We start from the raw sequence: 12,743 nt of genomic DNA, 5'->3' as shown, positions 1-12,743 counted from the left end.
ATTTTATTAAGTGCAGAGGACACAAAGATGAATAGGTCCTCTGCCTTCAAGGAATTTCAAGTCTATTTAAATTTCCCTTCTCTCACTTCTCTGATCTTCACTTCTTAGTCTGTTACCACTTAAAATAGATTAGATACATTTCCCTAAGCTAAATTTCCTTCTTAGTGCTGAAGTGATGCTAAATATTTAATAAGTCCATCAGGCAAAATCTGAGATACAAAGCTCTAATAAACTCAAAGGCCACACATATTTTCTCTTTCCTTTCCCCATCTTATTGTGTTCCTCATTAAAAATAAATTGACAAACCCTTGTACGCTGCTGGTAGGAATATAAAATGGTGCAGCTGCTGCTGTAGAAAACAGTTTGGTGGTTCCTCAAAATGTTAAATATAGAGTTACCATATGGCCCAGCAATTCCACTCCTAGGTATATTCCCAAAAGAACCAAAAACAGATACTCAAATACTTGTACACACAGGTTCATCACGGCACTATGCACAACAGCTAAAAGGTGGAAACAAATGTTCACCCACTAAGGAACAGATAAATTGTGGTATATTCATACAAAGGAAGAGGATCCAGCTATAAAAAGAAACAAAGTACTGGTACGTGCTACAATACAGATGAACCTTGAAAACATGATGCTAAGTGAAAGGAGCCAGATACAGAAGTCACAGATTGTATGATTCCATTTATATGAAATGTGCAGAACAGGTAAATTCATGGAGGCAGAAAGTAGACTGGGGGCTGTCAGGAGCTGAGAAGAAGGGAAAATGGAGGGTGACTTCTTACTGGGTACAGGGTTCTTCTAGGGGTGATGAAAATGTTTGGAAATCGGGGTGGTTGCTACACGACACTGTGAATACAATCAATACCACCAAACTATTCACTCTAAGAAGGTTAATTTCCGGTGAATTTCCTCTCAATAAAAACAACTTTTTAAGCAATGCAGTATACAATATGGTATAAATAAAGAAAACCAACCTTCCTGATGTCATCAGAATGGATACTTACAGCTTGAAATAAAGTCATCTGCTGCTATAATAGATAAGACAGTGCTGTATCTCAGTATATGACCTAGAAAATTGTCTGAAGACTTCAGATGGTTCTAAGCAACAATACAGATACAGATGCAGCAGAATGTGGTTAGAACCACAGAAGACAAAATGTTTCTACTTATATAGTTTCGTATATTATTTTAGATATGGATGAATAAACAAAATTAACATTTTAGAGACATCTGCCTATTTCATCAACATCCCTAAACATTTACATATTTAGGTCAGCCTATCCTTTCGATAAGGAAACAGCACAAAGTCTTTTATCCAGGGTTTCCTTATGTACAAGCATGTATATAGCACATAGACATACCTTTTTTTTTTAAAGTCTGAAAGGATATATCCCAAAATGCTTAGTGGTTATATGTTTTGGTGCTGAGTTCAGATTTATAAGTCATACACATTATTTTTCTTCTGCCTATCTGCATTTTCTAATTTTTCAACAATGAACAAGTATTTTTAACCATCAAAAAATGGAAACAACAACCACCAAAAAAGGAAATAACAGTACCTCTCCAAGAAGCTATTAAGATCAAATGAGATAATACACACTGAGCCCTTAATACAGTATTCAGGATATTGTAAGTATGCAATAAATGTTAGGTAGCATGGGTATTGTTGTGTTTATATTTTTGTAAATATTCCTCAGGATATGTGTCTTTCATTAGCTACGACAAAAGCATTCACCTTAATCTAGCCCAGGGTCACCTGACTCAAGTCTAAATTACAGTAATAGTATTTTGGCTGGTCCAACCGCCTCCATCCACCTCTTCCCAACTTTCTCACCAGGGCCAGGCTTAATTTCATAAAACGCCACCCATACCATTCCCATGCTTACATGATCAAGCTCCAAACACCCATGTATCTGGCCTCACCTGGTCATTCCTCACCATTTATTTATTCTTTCAACAAACATTTACTAAATGTCGTTCATGGGTCTGGTATTACAGTAGAAACAGAAAGGTTACTAATTCTTCTCTTTTTTTTTTTTTAAAGATTTTATTTATTTATCAGAGAGGGGGGGGCGGAGAGAGAGCACAGGCAGACAGAATAGCAGGCAGAGGCAGAGGGAGAAGCAGGCTCCCTGCCGAGCAAGGAGCCCGATGTGGGACTCGATCCCAGGACACTGGGATTATGACCTGAGCCGAAGGCAGCTGCTTAACCAACTGAGCCACCCAGGTGTCCCACTAATTCTTCTCTTAAAGAACTCCTAGTCTGGTAAGAAAAAGGGGCATGTAAATAAATACAACATGAATCATACAACAAAATATAAATACGAGGCCCAGAGGGAACAAGTATACATGGTTGATAATAGAGTGAGAAAGGCATGAAGAAATTACAAGGGGAACTCACAGAAGACAAAATTTGAATGGGGTTTGCAGGATGACAGCAAATAGCTATTTCCAGATAAAAGCTCTACTCAATTTACTTCACATCTTAGGGTGTTCTCCCACATCAATTCAACTTAGGTAAAATCTAGCGAAGTCCTACCTCCCTACACAAAGCAACTGCTGTGATTCTAGCTCAGTACTTTGTCAAGCAGTGGATCAAGACCATTCATGATGTACTGAAGACGTCTCGATCATTATTAAAAAGGGTGGGGGGCAACTCTCAAACTTTTTGGTCTTCGGATCATTTTACTTTCTTAAAAATTGTGAAAGCTTCCAAAGAATTTTTGTTTATGTGGGTTGTAAGTACTGATATTTGCCTATTAAAAACTAAAACTGAGTAATTTTTTAAATATTTGCCAATCCATTTTAAAACAATAGTAAACCATTACACTAAAAATATAACTACATCCAATAAAACAAAAAGAAAATTTTAGTGAAAATGATTTCATGTTTTACATTTTTGCAAACATCTTCCACATCCAACTTAAAAGAAGATGGCTAGAATGTCCTATCTGTTTCTGTACCCAATCTGTGGTATTGTGCTATTTTGGCTGAACTATAAGAAGAAAATCTGGCCTTCCATAGATATGTATTTGGAAAAGGTAGAAATACGGAGGTGCAGGTGGCTCGGTCAGTTAGGCATCTGACTCTTGATCTCAGCTCAGGTCTTGATCTCGGTTCAAGGCCTGTGCTGGGCTCCACACTGGGCATGGAGCTTACTTTAAAAAAAAAAAAAAAAAAAAAGTATGAGTACTTTAATAGTCTTCTTCATACTCTGTTACATCAAAATCCACTGGTCTTAGATTTTGAATGGATTTTTACTTATTATGATTATTTAACATTATGCATTTTTCATTTATAAAATACTGGTTCACTAAGTTATAAGATCTCCTAAGTGCTGAAACATTCCATTACAAAATGCCAAAAAAAATTCATTCACTAACATCACCACACTATCATGGGCAAAGTCTAAGTATTAGAGCTGGCAAGCCCACTGTCCAGAATAGAAGTTTTCTGAAATCTAATTTCAATCAGAATTTTCCTTGAAGGCTCAACATTTATTATTGATACCAAATATTGTCATTATTTTCTTCTGAACAGGCTTACTTCATTTTTAATAAAATGTCTGCCAGATACCCAAGTCTAAATAACAATATCCAGTCAATTTGATTTTTAAGCAAGAATGGTATTCCATGAAAAAAGTGGCTAGTTTAGCTGGAAACTCAAACAATCACAAAAATGTTTCTCCTTGAGATAACCCTCATACTCGGTATGCAAAAATGCCTTACATGTATTACCCACTTTGTCACATAGAATACTAAAAAGATGCATACTCAAGGTGGAGATTTAAAAACAGTAATAATTTTTACTGCTTCATAGAGAACATTAAGTGAAATTGGCTTTTCCTTCTTTAATTCCAAGTGTGTGGTGGTAAAGAAGACTAGGAGTACAATCTGTTCCACTGCTCTGATTCTTGCTAGGGTGTCAGTAGTTCTAAGCATCACTGCTTATGCAACATCAGGGCAAATATCATCTTAGTGCAATTACAAAAATAGTTCTGACCTTTAAGTCCCTCTTTAAAAAGTGCCTTTGAGGGGGCATCCAGGTGGCTCAGTTGGTTAAGTGCCTGCCTTCAGCTCAGGTCATGATCCCAAGGTCCTGGGACCGAGCTCTGCATCGGGCTCCCTGCTCATCCAGGAGCCTACTTCTCCCTCTCCCTCTGCCATTCCCCCTGCTTGTGCTCTCTGGTTTTCTCTCTCTCTCTCTGTCAAATAAACAAATAAAATCTTAAAAAAAAAAAAAAAAAAAAACGGCACCTTGAGGGTTCCACTGGCCATATTTTAAAGAATCACTAGACTAGACTATAATAGAATTTTTAAAAAGGAAGAATCTGGGGCGACTGGGTGGCTCAGTCATTAAGCGTCTACCTTCGGCTCAGGTCATGATCTCAGGGTCCTTGGATGGAGTCCCGCATCAGACTCTCTGCTCAGCAGGGAGTCTGGTTCTACCTCTCACTTTCCCTCTCTGCTCTCTTTCTCTCTCTCAAATAAAATCTTTAAAAAAAAAAAACAAAGGGCGCCTGGGTGGCTCAGTGGTTAAGCCGCTGCCTTCGGCTCAGGTCATGATCTCAGGGTCCTGGGATCGAGTCCCGCATCGGGCTCTCTGCTCAGCAGGGAGCCTGCTTCCCTCTCTCTCTCTGCCTGCCTCTCCATCTACTTGTGATTTTTCTCTGTCAAATAAATAAATAAATAAAATCTTTAAAAAAAAAAAAAAAAAAACAAGTACATTGAGTAAAGGTAAGAATTATTTCATGAAATTTGTCTTCAATGTATACATACAAATATTTGTATACTAGGTTGTCACATAAAATGAATCTCTTATCATGGGTCATGGTCAAAAAAAAGCTTGCAAAACAACCTCCAGCCCATACTGAATACTCTCTTCTTAAATCAGCATTTTACTGTAGCGTTTTACTGAGAATCACCTGACTTTATTCTGCCACAGACTAACTTCTAAATGTATTATGTATATGTCTGTGCCTATTTCCAAACAGATCATATACTCTCCAACTACATCTTACACATCTTTGTATATTCTCCCAATGATACTAGATACATCACAAGTTAGCAAAAAAAAAATTTTTTTGTTGAATTCCTCATTACTATATAATAGGCCTAAGAAGCAATTTTTCTGGCATAGTAAGTCCACAAATAATTTCTAGCTTTGACATGTCACAAATAGTTCTATGCATACTAAGGGACAGAAAGGAAAGTACAGTTGTTGATATCACACTGACCTATGTCTCTGACACTTAAAGGTCCATGATCAGGAAATGTTAGTTTATCTCTGAGCCTCAAATTCTTTCTCTTCTAAATCATACCAACCACTTCACAGGGTTGTTTCAAAGATTAACTGAGGTAATGCACGCAAAGTGATGTGTACAGTACCTAGTCCTTAAGAGGATATCAAGCTAAAGAACAATAATGAGAATGAGAACCAATGCCTTATTGTACATAACACTTCACCACCCTGGAAACACAGGCAGGTGTTGTGGGGCCCAGAGAGACCATCTAATTGTAATCCAGCTCCCTTATCTGCGCTCTCCTCACCTCGCCCCACACTCACACAGACAGACCTTACAGATAAGAAAACCAAAGTAGGAGAAGGTGTTAAATGGCTTTCTCATGGTTATAGTCAGTGACAGGCAGAACTTGTATCAAACACATCCTCTTACTCAAAACAATCCTGCTAAATAGAGACTATTAATTTTGTTTGATTGATAAGGGAAACTCAAGTCAGACTTCTCAAGGTAAAGTGACATGTACAAGGTCTCACAGGTAGTAAACAACAAAAAGGGGCACGGGACCCGATCCTCCAATGCCAAGTTTGGGGTTCTTTCAACTAATTAGAAATCTATCTAAGAATATGAAATTTGCTTTGTGCAATCATTGATAATTATCTGCATTTGGATCAGAATGAAATAATAGATGTGATTATGCAAATACTTATTATGGTTAAATATGCCAATTGATAACCACTAACAAATTAGTCTGTGTTGTGATATTTAATTCAAACTGGTGTTTCCATGAACTGAAGACTTCACAAGCTTTGGCTTTTAAATAGATGGCTCTTAATTAGCCTCAGAGCATAAAGGAAATATATCCCAAAAGGATAATTCTGCAACATTCAAAAAATCCCTCTAAGACGGGAAACATGTTGAATATCACAATCTTAATTTAAATTAACAGCTTCACCAAAAAGGTCACTATAAACAAAATAAACTTTATTTAACTGGTATATATTGGCTATTTCAACTTAGCTTTTATAACGGTCTCATCACTCACACTGCTACTCAACATACTGTCTAAGAAGCTCTGTGGCCTGCTTCTTAGCAGTGACTGAGGCAAGTTACCCAACCTTTCTATCCTGTAGAATATAGGGATGGCGCCTATACATTGCAGGGACATTAAGATTAAGGATAACGTATACGAAGTGCCTAGGAGTGTATCTACCTTACAGAGGACAGCTACTATAACAATTTTTATTACCTGCTTTGAGTTCACGATTCTGCCAAATCCCTCAGTCCCCTAACATCTTGATGACTGAGTGAAATGGACCTATCTCCTGCTCCTGCTTCCCAAGCCCTATTGGCCACTACTGCTGATCCTCCGACTTAAGCTTTCTGACATCTATTTCTGGAGTCTCCAGGGCAAGTCTCTGAACTTCCTCTGACTGTATTAATTCCCTGATCAGAAAAAAATAATGCTCATTACTTGTCAATTCAATGATTATCTGATAATCGCCATGTTAATTCTTGCTTGGAACTGATCTAATAAGACCTCAAATGTAACCACCTGAGTTAAAAGACTTTTATCTATGCTTTTTTTTTTTTTTTTAAGTACACTCCATGCTGGGTGTGCAGCTTGAACTGACGACCCTGAGATCAAGACTTGAGCGGAGATCAGGACCTGAGCGGAGATCAGGACCTGAGCAGAGATCAAGAGTTGGGACGCTTAAACAACTGAGCTACACAGACACCCTCTATAACTTTTTTTTTTTTAAAAGCACAAACATGATTGTTTTAAACATATGGTCAACTACTAAGAATTCACAAAAGAGCTGCCTCTCTCAGCTCTCTTCACACCTTGACTCCTATACCAGCTCAACTACTCAATTCCTACAGTTCATCCAGCCCTCATGGATAGCAGTCTACATTATGTAAAAGGCCCCTCATAGAAAAAAGTAGCAAAGAAAACGATCTGTACAGTTTTCTGCAGTACAATGAGATGCTCGACATGGCTCAGAGATGGGCAAGAGGCACGGAACCTACACAGAGAGGATGGTATTGGGTCATAACTAGTGGCCACTTCTGAGGGGACAGAACTACATCCAGACAGATAATTACTGGAAGGTTGAAGGGGCGGGGGAAGGCACGAACGCATGTAGGCACTGTATTGTGCTAAATACTTTATTACATTATTTCATGGTCTAAGGATTACTTCCATCACCAGGTGAAGAGGCTGAAATGCAGAGGGGTTAAATGACTGGACCAAGGCCAAACAGCTAGTAAATGGTAGAGCTAGAGCCCCAATTATAATCCTGCTCTTCCATTCGGTAACTCAGCCCAGAAAAGCATTCACCCCTGGGCCAAGCAGCAGGGGAGGTAAAGTGCATGCTCATCTACACAACAGCTTAGCTGGACTGTTTCTCTTCCACCGATGGGAATAAGTGCAAGATAATTCACCTCTAACATGTAGTTAGCACCCACTTACTCCGTTGGTAGAAGAAAAGCAGTGTTTCCTACATTTTAACATGCATACAGGCCACCATAGGGTTATCTTGTTAAAAATGCAGATTCTGATTTGGTGGGTTTGGGTTTGGGGCAGGGGGTGGCACCAGAGATTCTGCATTTCTACCCAGCTGCCAGGAAATGAAGAGGACTCTGGTGCTTGGACCAATCTCAAAACAGATTATGCTCAGTGGTCCCCAAACCAGTTTGACCATCAGAAGACTCATCTGGGAATTATTTAAAAACTATAGATCACTGCCCCCCACCCTCCACCGCTCCTGGACATTCAGGAGTGCATGGGACCGTCTACCTCTAATCCTGTAACTCAAAGAAATGCAGAACTATTAATGACAGGAGCTAAAGTAAGCATCCACTGAGAACACAGCAAACATCTAAGTGCTTTACACATTAGCTATTTACCCCTAAGCACCACATTATCAGATGGGTAACTTATAACACCATTATTCCTACTTATACATGAGGAAACCCACACAGCCCGGGACTATCACTTGTCACTTGTCCAAGGTCAGTCAGGGAGTAGCAGAAGAGGGTTTGTTCAAGACTGAGACGATCTGATTCCAAAGAGTCTGTGCTCTTACACACACTACATCATGCTGTTTCCCACATTACCCAATGGTAATGTCAACAGACACTCTTTGAACAAATAAATCCAAATGGGTCATCTCGGAAGATGTCACCCTCGGAAGGTTTTGCTCTTATTCCTCAGATGCTGCCATCATTCAAAACACTGCCACCGCTGAACGAAACGATCTAAGAGCTCTCTATCTGCAACTGAAAATACCTTCAGAACCTCCACCTAGGACTTGAGACATCTTTAACGGGGATAAAGGCTTGTCTTTTGCGCATCAATTTGATTTTCTGACAACCGAAATCAGGAAAAGCCAATCCAAAGAAACCTAGCCTCAGATCAACTAGGTATTTTTTTAAATTAAAAAAAAAAAAATTCAGGGTTAGGTATTGAAAATGTTTTCCTTATCTCTTATCTCTGTAGCTGATTCCAGATGAGAATTCTTTATGTTTTGCGCAATGTCTGTATCACCACAGCCAAAGAGACTATTTTGAAGGGCAGTACTCATTTGGATGCACAGATTCTGTTAGATTTGTTTAAAAAAAAAAAAAAAAAAAGCCTCTGTCATTCCAAAAGAAACACATTTGCCCTTCACTAGCAATATGAACGCGCAGCATATGCTCAGAATGACTGCCTTGGAGCAGGCAGTTTTCCTTTCTGCTGCAAAAGCAACTGTTTTGATTCTCTTTCAGATTTTTTTTTTAACATAAGCAGTGAGTTTTCTGTATACACGCCCAACCCCAGAAAAATAAATACGATCATCAGGCATTAGCGAAGCATTTAGCTGCAGCAGCATCATAAAAGGCTCCTACAAAGGCAACTACATACCCAAACTGTGTGCACAAATATCCTCACATACAAGGAATGAAAGGCGCACACAAATATTACAGGGAATTAGACTATAGGAAGATATAATTTCTACATCTAGATGAGCTCCTTCGGTAAACGAACACATCCTCTTTCAACAAAGAAAATATTCTGCAAATTCAGAATGATTTACGGATTTTTAAAAAGCAGGCATTAATGCAGATCAGCACAATTCCATATAACCAACCTCTCTGCTTGAACTGGACTCCCCACACCTTACTGAAGTCACCATTTCCCTGTGCCAACTCCCACTCCACCACCCCCCACGCACACCCAGCTCCCCACCAACCTCACAGGGGTTCCTGGGCTGGTCCATGGAATCTGATGACATCACTCTCTCTTCCTTCCTGGAATTCTAAACCCTGCTGCTCTCCCCTCGCACACAGCTACCATCTCCATGGCAACCTCACCTCCTCCTGCTTCCCTATTGGCTTCATGGAGCAGGATACACAAAAAGGTTTTTCCGTTTTCCCCCCACCACCCGCCCCAAAAGAAAATGATGCTTTCAACAGGAACCTGAGCTAAATTTAGCTACTTGGGATTCAGAGTCCTATGACTAAGAAAATACAGAGAACCTTGTCCTTCCTGCATGTCGCGTCCTCAGCCCCGCCCTGGAGTGGCTGCTTCACCTCCTTGCCCTCAACCCAAAAGCCCGATGGCAATACCTGCTGAGCATCGAAACAGCTCGACTGACCCACATATAAGGCTGGTGTATACAGAAAATTCATACACCCAACTCTCCTCCCAGGAGAGAGGGCAGAAAAAGAGAACAAAAATAAAAGTATGCACCCGTCAAAAAAAAAAAAAAACAGTTGGGACATTTCATGTGCGGAGCATCGGACTTCTGAGATCCGGAGCCAGGGACTGGGAACTCCCTGCCTAAAGGCAGAACTCGCTCAGCTCTCACAGCTGGATTCTCTTGCTCTTTGCTCGGTATTATTTCCTCCACCAGAGGAAACACACTAAGCCTGGAACCACAAATCCTGGGTCCCATCTGCTATTCCAGGGACTGACCTGCTATGGAAACTGGAGCAAGTTCTCACATCCCTCATCTAAAAGCAGCTCCCACACAGGGATGTTGTAAGAATTACTGACAAAATTCATGTAAAGTAGTTTAAGTCCCTGGGCCAAAGGGACTGAATAGAGAGAGAGTAAGCTGACATCATTAGTAGCAAATTCCTGTGGATATTAACAGAAATTAATAAGCCCCAGAGGAAGAACATGAACTTCTAAAAAAAATGATCCTTTCATGAGCATAGATATGCCACAAAATATGCGTAATTTCTTGAACCACAGACAGTTCCCCCAACAGTGTCTATTTCTGGTAAAATCCAGCTTTACTCACCTCATACACCAGCCAATCTGTGACTGGTACTCAACTGGGGAACAAGCCCTACTCGTTCCCTGCCTAGTTCTAACTCTGATTTTGAACTTGCTGCTCACTCTCCCTAAATGATGACTAAACAGGAGCCAGGGCTTCATGTTCCAGCTCAGCTCCCCACTGCTTATTCTAGGAAAGTAATTTTTTTCTCAGAACCATACTTGAGAGCTCCACACGGAATCAACCCAGTGCCTATGTCCTGTATGACTCTGAAGGACAAAGCATCAATTGTAACCAAGTAGGAAAGGCTCCAAGCAGGTCAGAGCACTGTAGTATGAAAGGGAGTGGATTAAAATAAGACACACCCAGGAAAACTATATTTTTGGTTTGCAAGGCAAAGACTCAGCTCCAGGGCACCAACTCTGCAGTGAAAAAATAGACAGCAAAGAAAATGATTCTGTATAATGAGAAACAGTCATTTATCTGAAACAGAATTTAAACAATCTAGAACATTTAGCAAAGTCAAAATGCCTACCAGTTATCTGAGAGGCATCCAGAACAGGCTTTACAAAACTGCTGTGGAAAACAGCAAAGGATGCAATATTTGCTAATAAACTGAAACTCACATTCCAGGGGAAGGAGAGGGAGAAGGAACTCAGTCTGAGTAGCCCATCCTTGAGATACGTGCTTTCCTCTCTCAACTTTTCTGGACTCCTAACAAATCATCTGTGTGTGAAACCCTTGCTGTATACACCTTCCCAAGGTCAGATGGTTCCACCAGCTATGAAGAGCTCTCTTCTAAAAGACCTTTTTACACTCAAAGTCAAAAAGAAGACCAGTCACCTTCTGCTACAATGGGAAGACACAGCACAGCGTCCAAGATGCCCATCAAATCCACGACTGAGCTTGGTTCATGCTAGTGATCGTTATGAAATCCACCCACAACAGCCTCAGCTAAGTGGGCCGCTGCAAACACCGCTCTATTCACCTGCTCATTTCATTCATGTGAGCACTGGTGCCCTCGCGATGTCCCAGGGAGGCCCTCCACGGCTTGTCATCCATTCTCAGGATAAAACCGAACAACCGCAAGTGGTACACCTTCCTACCTCACTTTGCAAACAGGGAAACAAAAGTTCCAGAGATATCAGCGTGACCAAGGTTATATAACACAGTCTTTAATTTTTTAAAAAGCCAAGATTCTAACCCAGATCTGCTGGACTCCGAAACCACTGCTTTTTCTACTTGGCCTCCTATTTATAGACAGTTGGGGCTAGGAAGGAACATTTAAAAATCATTTTGTATCTGTGTTTTCTTAGGTCATCAATAAAATGTATCATCAATATGTTGCTTGATATTAAGATCAAAATTATACTTTCACATATTCCTGAAAGTATTAAACCCTAATCAAGCCCTCAATACTTATTAATTTATTATTCTAATCCTATTATTCTAAACTTCTGGACAAATGGCAATGATTCTACTCAGATCTTTTTAAATGAAAATTGGCTTGAGAAATTACATGCTGAAATGAAAGGACAAAACTTCAGTTAACATATTCTGGAATTTAATTGTATGATATTTGAGATGAACAAAATCACCACTCTCATAATGGTCTAGTCAGAATGTCCTATCGCTGCTGGTTTTAATCCATAAACCCTAATGCAGTCAGGATCTATACATTAGATTTATGATTTCTAAATTCTGCATATAGAACCAGAGCATTTCAAAGTATTTCTCCAGGGATTCCACTAAAATTAAATCAGCTGATTAGAAAAACACGCTAAAAGAGGCCAAGGTCATGTGTCTGGTACCCATGTGAACCAGTTAGCATCACTCTCGCCTACTGCCACAATATGCACCCTATTGTAAATATACACCCCTGGTTTTAGGAAACTAATGCAAAGCAACACTTCTTCTGAAAAAAATTTTTAAACACGTTATCTACTGATGTCAAATATTATAACTGGCTTTTATTCTTTAGAAAGTAAATACTGTCTTTCAGAAAATATGCCCAATTGTTCATCTTTTCTTTCAATATTTACTGTGTACCTACCCCATGCCGGTTCATAGTTTCAAAGGCTGGAACTGGAGGACACGGAGTTCAGTGTAATATGTGATGTGGCCGAGGTATATTTAGGTACAGAGAGAGTACACAAGAGCAAATGGCTAACTCTAGAATGTGTCCTTAAGAATGAGCTCCAGGAGTTCATTAGGTAAATGAAGCAGGTG

The 12,743-nt window shown here is 39.7% G+C and overlaps 1 protein-coding gene across 37 annotated transcripts in view; it reads right to left on the bottom strand.

Moving 5' to 3' along the window:
* RBFOX2 (RNA binding fox-1 homolog 2) overlaps positions 1 to 12,743 on the bottom strand; it is a 274,726-nt gene that overhangs the window by 199,381 nt on the left and 62,602 nt on the right. For 5 of the 37 annotated variants that reach the window (XM_082740290.1, XM_082740297.1, XM_082740325.1 and 2 more), the window contains exon 1: positions 9,483 to 9,590. The exons of 25 other annotated variants lie outside the window; for them this stretch is intronic. In XM_082740290.1, coding sequence (XP_082596416.1) covers positions 9,483 to 9,524 — 42 coding nt within the window. In that variant the 5' untranslated portion in view covers positions 9,525 to 9,590. Of the gene's footprint in view, positions 1 to 9,482; positions 9,597 to 12,743 lie in introns of those variants that run through there. 7 more of the 37 variants (XM_082740294.1, XM_082740298.1, XM_082740310.1 and 4 more) reach the window with 4 other exon arrangements.

The sequence above is a fragment of the Mustela nivalis genome, assembly GCF_964662115.1.
Source record: "Mustela nivalis genome assembly, chromosome: 7".
Taxonomy (NCBI): domain Eukaryota; kingdom Metazoa; phylum Chordata; class Mammalia; order Carnivora; family Mustelidae; genus Mustela; species Mustela nivalis.
This window is presented reverse-complemented; position numbering and strand designations above follow the sequence as displayed.